This window comes from Heterodontus francisci, chromosome 1 (genome assembly GCF_036365525.1).
Source record: "Heterodontus francisci isolate sHetFra1 chromosome 1, sHetFra1.hap1, whole genome shotgun sequence".
NCBI classification, from domain to species: Eukaryota; Metazoa; Chordata; class Chondrichthyes; order Heterodontiformes; family Heterodontidae; genus Heterodontus; species Heterodontus francisci.
Window position 1 is genome coordinate 89,217,846 of NC_090371.1, and position 7,691 is coordinate 89,225,536.

The 7,691-nt window shown below is 43.2% G+C and overlaps 1 protein-coding gene across 1 annotated transcript in view; it reads right to left on the bottom strand.

Moving 5' to 3' along the window:
- LOC137381191 (fibroblast growth factor 10-like) overlaps positions 1 to 7,475 on the bottom strand; it is a 138,599-nt gene extending 131,124 nt beyond the window's left edge. Inside the window, exon 1 of the mRNA XM_068053602.1 lies at positions 6,326 to 7,475. Within this exon, the coding sequence (XP_067909703.1) occupies positions 6,326 to 6,614 (289 nt within the window). The 5' untranslated portion in view covers positions 6,615 to 7,475. The remainder of the gene's footprint in view (positions 1 to 6,325) is intronic.
- Positions 7,476 to 7,691: the final 216 nt, after the last annotated feature.

Below are 7,691 nucleotides of genomic sequence, written 5' to 3' on the forward strand. Positions count from 1 at the left end.
TTATTCTGAAAAGCCAAGATCCTATTCCTTTATGAGTGAAAGATTAATTTATCTGTTTCAGATGCTGTTTGACAAACTGCTCGTTTGCAGAATTTTCTTTTTCCATACCATGTAAAACTGAAAAGAGTTTTCAAGCTGCAGTTTCGTTAATAAGAAATTGTACATTCTTTCTCCACTCTGTTATGACTAGGTGAGAAAGAGGTCTAGGGTTCCCTCTCAGCCTTCACCTGGTCTTACCGTAACAAGGTTTAATTTTAAACACACTGTGTTTTTAGCTCCCCCTTGGTGAATCCTTGTTCATTGCTTTCCAAATATAAGGCAAAGAAACCAGCACAAACAGGCTTTCAGAGGTTTAAAGAAGAATAGTTGAAATTTATTAAATTTAAACTTAAACTCTAATTTGGTTAACGCCTACGGATATACGACACACCCCACACTAGCATGCATACGTGATACACACATGCAAATAGAGACAGAAAAGAGCAGAAGAAAAATAAAGTGGAAAAGTTTGAGGCAATATCTGAAGAGTTGTTGTTACGATTCTTCGAGTTCACTGTAGAATCCTTGATTGTAGGTAGATCTTGCGTTTCGTTGGGGCCCAATATTCTTCTTAAACCTTGTTCATTATAGGAGACTTTTCCCTCTTGGGGTTCATGTCTCGTCAGTGGATTCAGAGGCTTGTGAGAAAGAGATGGGAGCAGACAGTAGAGAGATCTTCTCAATCCAGGAGCAAACAGACACTCTGTTCAAACTCTCTGTGGCCAGTTCAAAAGAAAACCCTGGAACAACCAGGTAGTCAGGTGACCAGCTGGTCTAATCAGTCCTGGTCCTTGTGGATTGTATCCTCCTTCGCAGGCCCTGGAATGCGCTTCCTCACCTTTGATGTCTGTTAGTATGTAAATGTTTCTTTTTCCAGCCACGGCTGATCTGTTTAACCAGTCATTTCCTCACTCCATCAAGAGTTAAAAATCAATGTTCATAACAAAATTGATGTGCCTCATTCTTGGCAGGTGGGAGCCTAGCATGACATCTCCAGACCCAGCAGAATAAAATGCAATATGAGAAAAGTACATTTCATTAAAAGGGTTGAGAGAATATAAGGTACAGAAAAAATAACAAGCATTTCTCTCATTCATTCACAAATCCCAAAAACTATTAAAATTGCCCCTTTTTTGGCATCCCGATAAACATGTGGTTCTTTTTTGGGGAAGTTTCTCTTCCGTTTGCCCATTTCCATGGCTGCCTAGGGTCTTTGTCCCTGTTAAGGTCTGACAAGGGAGGTGGGGTGGGGTGGGGTGGGGTTTAGATTTAATTAGCCCTAACCTGGAATGTTTTTTTCTGCCAGGAGATTCAGCAGTGGGTGGGTCTATCCTGAACTCTCTGAACTCTCAGTGCTTTGCTGAGTTATGCAAAGGCTTTTGACTTTGGGGGATGGATAGTTTTCTTTTTTCTGACTGTGGGGGAGGATTCTTTGCTGAACTCCCCTTTGTCCCAGAGGACACTCCTGCCTGCAGGTATTTGTGCAGATTCTACTGCACTCCCCTGTGGCACTTCGACTAGGTGAGGCATCACCCTCACTGTTTCTGTGTCCCCTAGAGGTCTTTCATTGTCTCTGCAAGTTCCTGTAAATGCTGTTAGCAACTCTGGTGGGGTGCTTCTTGTGGCTGCATTTACATAGGAGGATGTGGGGTTGAACCTTTCAAATTTTTCGGGGTTGGCTGACTGGACAGTAGGGGTTTTCAAATAAAAACAAAAAATGCTGGAAATACTCAGCAGGTCTGGCAGCATCTGTGGAGAGAGAAGCAGAGTTAACGTTTCAGGTCGGTGACCTTTCTTCAGAACTGTAGGGTTTTTCATTTGGGATGCCTTCTGGACTTCCTTTAACCTGCCCTCTTGGTCACTTTTTCCCCTTCCCTGTCTAACCTTTTGCCAGCCTTGTGCCTGCCTGTCCCTTTTTGTTCTGGATGGGGACCCTTACAGTTCACCAGCCCTCTGCTGGAGGGTCCTCCTAACACCGGTACAGGACTTAGGGGTGCAGATTTCACTATAGGTTGGGGTTTCCTCTCAACTGGGCACATGTATCAACCCCTGCAGTACTCCACCACATCTTTGTGGAGCTTTGGCCAGTCAAACTGCTGTCTTTTGCGGGTTTTGGTCTTTCATATACCGGCATGTACAGCCACTGCATTCTCGTGGGCCCGTCTTAATATTTCTCTCCAGTACCTCTACGACACCACTAACTGGTGAACTACTGTCCACTCCCTGCTCTCAGGTCTGTGAGGAGAACTCCATTTCCTCATCAGCACCTCATTCTTTAAATAGTAGCAATCCGGGACGCCCGGGATGCTTCACTTTCAGACTGGGCGTTCTGTGCTAACTCTTGCAATACTGGGTTGGCTCGCTGAGCCTCAGCTAGGGAAAATCCATTTAATTCATTCCCTGGGTCTTCTAACTTTCCAAAGAAAGTCTCGGACAGGCAGACCTCATGGTCATCTGCCTGCAGTGCCAATGCAGTCTCCTCTGGGGGAGCTGGTTTGATCATGGCCTGACCCACTACACATTCAGGGAAACTGCAGGGGTCCGTCTCCCGCCACTGCCCTGTCTCTCTGACCTCCTGCGGTCTTTCTTTCTCGACTGGGGGGGCTACTCCCTTCACCCCTGCCAGATCATTACCTAGGAGCAGGTCAACCCCGTCCACAGGCAAACTAGGGACAATCCCTATGGTCACCGGTCCCGAAACTAGGTCGCACTTTAGGTGCACCCAGTGTACAGGTACAGGCATACACTGCCCTCCAATACCATTCATCCCCATCTGGTTTTCACTGCATTCTCTGGGAGAAAGGTCAGGCCTTTTCCCTGTAAAAGGGATCTAGTGGCCCTGTGTCCCTGAGAATCACTATGGCTTGCTTGCCTGCCCCATGAAAGGGGCATAGGGTTACTTTCCCTTCAAACACAAAACCTGATAACCTTCAGGAATCCTATTAGCTTTTCCTGCACTTGCTTCCTGGGTCTCACTCTTACTGCAGTTCAAGTCACAGCTTGTTCTGCTGTGCTTTCCATCAGGTTCTGTTCTTCACAGAGCGGGTGTGCCCTGATTATCCCTACAGGTTTTCCCGTTAGTTTCCAGCAGTCAGCTTTTAAATGCCCTGCTTTATTACAATGGAAGCACACAGGTCTCCGGGTCTCACTCTTGCTCACAGCACCTTGCTTTTTGGCTAGAGGAGGGCCCCCTGTGTCTCCTGCTTTTCTTTCTCTCCCAGGACTGCCTGGGCTCCTATTACCTTCCCATCCTTTGTCCTTTTCAGACTTGTGGGGGTGACTAGGAAAGGTTCTTCCCTGGGAAACTGACTTATAAATTAAAGCAAACTTATGGGCCAGAACAGCCACTTGCCAGGCTCTCTGAACCCGCTGCTCCTCCACATGGGTCTTTATGGAGAGTGGGAGAGAGTGTTTAAATTCCTCTAACAGACTTACTTTTCTGAGATTCTCATAACTGAGTGTATTTTCAGAGCCCTCAGCCACTGGTCAAAAGCCAGCTGCCTACTTCTTTCAAACTCCAGATAAGTTTGATTAGCTTGCTTCTTGAGGGTTCTAAACTTTTTGCCAGTTCATAATTTGATGAACTCTCATCTGGCAATAGGGAATAAACCTCATGAGCTTTTCCAGTTTAGTTGCTTTGTAGTAAACGTGGCCAGGTCTTAGCTGGCCATTTTAGCTGCCTTGCCAGTTTCTCAAAGGACACAAAAAATACTTCTACATCTTCCTCATTGAATTTTGGAATTAATTGAGCTAGTTTTAACAATTTTGTAGCCATCCCTGAATTATGCTCCTCCATATTGGCCATGCTTTCACTGGGGTTACTCTGTCGCCCCCTAGTTAACTCAAGCCACCTTAGCTCCCTTTCTTCGCATTTCTTCTGGAATGTTCTTTCTCTCTCTCTCTCCTCTCTCTCTCGTTCCTTCTCTCTTTTTTTTTCTTCACATTCCTTCTGGAGGGCTCTCGTTCTCCATCTCCTGCCTCTCTCTTTTTCCTGTCTTTCCCTTTCTCTTTCCCTGTCTTCTAATTCAAGTTTCCTTTTTTCCAGTTGTAATTTTGCTAGCAGTACCCTGTCAGGGTCTACTTCTAACACTGCTTCTGCTTCTTCAGATTCAAGGGAAAAATGGTTGGCCACTAGCCTTAGGAGTTCAGACTTCCTAGCCTTGCCACGTAAAGTGATCCCACACTGCTCAACCATTTTCCTCAACTTTTCCATAGACAGTGCTTTTAACTTATCCCAAGTTACTTCACCCTGGCTTGGGGAGCTACTAGCTTTAGTTGCAGAGAAGTTAGTATTCAATCACACACAAACACAAGAAAACCTGTATTGAAATATTGCTTTTTTTTGTGATTGGGAACAATTTGGCTTCCCACTTCCAGTTTCTCTCGTTTGTCTGTGGGTAAATTTCCGGACGCTAGCATCCAAATTTCTGTTACTACCAGGTGAGAAAGGTATCTCAGGATTCCTCTCAGCCTTCACCTGGTCTTACCACAACAGGGTTTAATCTTAAACACACTGTTTTTAGCTCCCCCTTGTTGAATCCTTGTTCACCGCTTTCCAATTTTAAGGCAAAGAATCCAGCACAAACAGGCTTTCTTAGGATTAAAGAAGAAAAGTTGAAATTTATTAAAGTTAAACTCTAATTCGGTTAACGCCTACGAATACACAATGCGCCCACACTAGCATGCATACACGATACACACATGCAAATCGAGACAGAAAAGAGCAGGAGAAAAATATAGTCAAAAAGTTTGAGGCAATATCTGGAGTTGTTTTTACGGTTCTTCAAGTTCACTGTAGAGTCCTTGATTGTAGGTAGATCTTGCTTTTTGTTGGGGCCCAGTATTCTTCTTAAACCTTGTTTGCTGTAGGAGACTACTTTCTTGGGGTTCATGTGTCTCCAGTGGATTCAAAGGATTGTGAGAAAGAGATGGGAGCAGACAGGAGAGAGATTTTCTCAGTCCAGGAGCAAGCAGACACTCTGTTCAAACTCTCTGTGGCCAGTTCAAAAGAAAACCCTGGAACAGTCAGGTAGTCATGTGACCAGCTGGTCTAACCAGTCCTAGCCCTTGTGGATTGTATCCTCATTAGCAAGCCCTGGATGCGCTTCCTCACCTTTGATGTCTGTTAGTATGTAAATGTTTCTTTTTCCAGCCATGGCTGATCTGTTTAACAAGTCATTTCCTCACTCCAACAACAGTTAAAAATCAATATTCATGACAAAATTAATGTGCCTCATTCTTGGCAGGTGGGGGCCTAGCATGACAACTCCTTTATTTATTATGCAATAGCAATTGTATACTTAAGAGATTCCAGAACACAGCAACAAGACTTGCGCATTTTGGATGCTATGAAACAATAAATATGGACAGATGGGGCCAAAGAGACCACAATTAATCTAATCTGGTCTCATGGTAAATGTTACTCTTGCGAAGCAGAGGAAAGATGCCAAAACATTGACACTGATAACGTCAGATGTTATGTTGAAATAAAAAGAAATCTTTCATTTAACTAACTGATTGCCACATTTTTCCCAGATTTTTAAGGCATTAGTGACTTTAAAGAAAATCTTCACTGTTTAATACAAGACTCATGCAGAAGGAACATATGATAATTTTGAAAGGCTTTATTCTCCAAATAAACTGAGATGTACTGTATTTGTATTGGGATACATTTTGCTAATTATAGTGTTTAGAAGCTTAAAATGCGAGAGGAATATGACAAGAATTCATAAAATTACAGAATACCACAAAGAACCACAAAGTGCCACATATGTTACTGACAATACAGACACGGAATAGTATCGAGTTACCAGCAAGAAGGCATCGGAGAAGACAAATAGCTGTAGTGGTGCCTTAACTTTGCCTCTTAAACTGCAATCACTCAAAGCAACATGCGGGAAAAAAAAATCAAAAACAGAACCTGGCACTATTTTAAACTTGTAGAAGAATCAGTGTCCTTAACTTTATATAAAATGGCTTCAAGGGCACTCAGTAATTATTTTAAGGCTTTGATAGCAATTTAGCGATCCCTTGGATATTATCAACTGCTATAAAAGAAAATCATTATGCAACAATCATCCCAGCAATTATGCAAGAACTACTAATAACAGGCAACCATTCATGCTTTAAAGCTCCTGCTTGAAGCATGGAAGAAGTCTATATTTATGAAGCAATTGTTATTGCTAAAAAAATAAAAATCAGCTGTTCCAATTTTTAAGCATGAAACTACAGTAAATATTTTACTTTCTAACATCTGGAAGAAACTGAATGAGGATTCCATACTCACTGAAGGGGCAGTTTTCCTTCTTTGTTCCACCGACCTTGCCATTCCTATCGATCTTGAGAAAGTACTTGGTGAAAGAGAACAGCTTCCTCCACCGCACATCTCCTTCCAGGTATTTGTAGCTGCGCACATGCCTTCCCAGGCTGGATGTAGAGCTTGTGATATTTGGAGACAACATATCTCTGCTGATGTCATTGCAGGCAACAGACGAAGAACAGATGAGGAAGAGGAGAAAGACATAAGTCAGGTATGTAAAGGCTGAGGCACCCTTTGTCAATATCCATTTCCACATTGTACTGAAGCTCTTGGCACTAGAAAAAGTCTCATAAAAAGAAACATACTGGAATGAAAAGGACACTTATGCGGCAGGTTGAGAGTTTGTTGCTGGTCTTCTCTGTCTGACCTCTGTTATCCTTTGAATGAAGTTCATCAATATCCATAGCTCAGGTGATGAATCATCTCCACTGTGGGATCTCTTTTACCACCTTCCACATTTGCAGAATTACTGTGCTCCTCAAATATTTCTGTATTTCTTCACTGTGTTTTCTTTATTCGTTTTGTCACATAAGAATTCTTTTTGTAAATGCCCTTTTTTGAGAACTGGTTGATAAGATAACCCCGCAAAAGTGCACGATGTGCTGCAGCGACCTCACTTTTTCTTGGCTACGGCACACAAAGCTGGTTCGAATCTGTTGAAGACACCCGACAGCTCAAGGGAATCTGGTGGCTTTGAAGAGACAGAAGTGTTTTGCCTTGTAGTAAACAGGTCAAAGCCTGGTGAAAAATGTCAGTGATTACCACACTGAGGTGGGATGTGCTTACCGCAGTGGTCAGCCTGTTATGGATCAGGCAGCAGTGGACATCTGAAACCATGTACTGGAAGAAAATTCCTTCTGAGGGAACTATGCAGATCACTGATTGTAAGCCTTCTGGAGCTTTCAGTCTTGCTAATTGCCGTTACTGTTCCTCTTTCCTCTGAAAGCCGGCCACCAGCATGGGTTGTATAGTCATGCTTTACTAATCTCACTCTCTTCCGGGCTGAACCCAACTCCCTCTAGGGAGCCCCTTTGGACTTGCTTTCCAGCGTGGGCTTTTTTGGCAGCGAAGTACTTGAGAGCCACCTGGAGCTTTCTGCTTTCTGACTGTTCCTGCACATGTGAAGGAGACCAGTCTGCAGAGTCCTGCAAACCAGATTATATACTGGTCAGGAAGAGCAGAAAGACACAATTAGTTTCTTTTTTAACCTTTGCCAACTTGAAGGAGGTCCTAATTTAATGAATCATCTGCTCTTTGCTTCCGTAGAAGAAACAAAGTGTTCACACTTCTAGTCACTGCTTTTTAAAAAATTCTAACCATGTAAGGTTTCAGT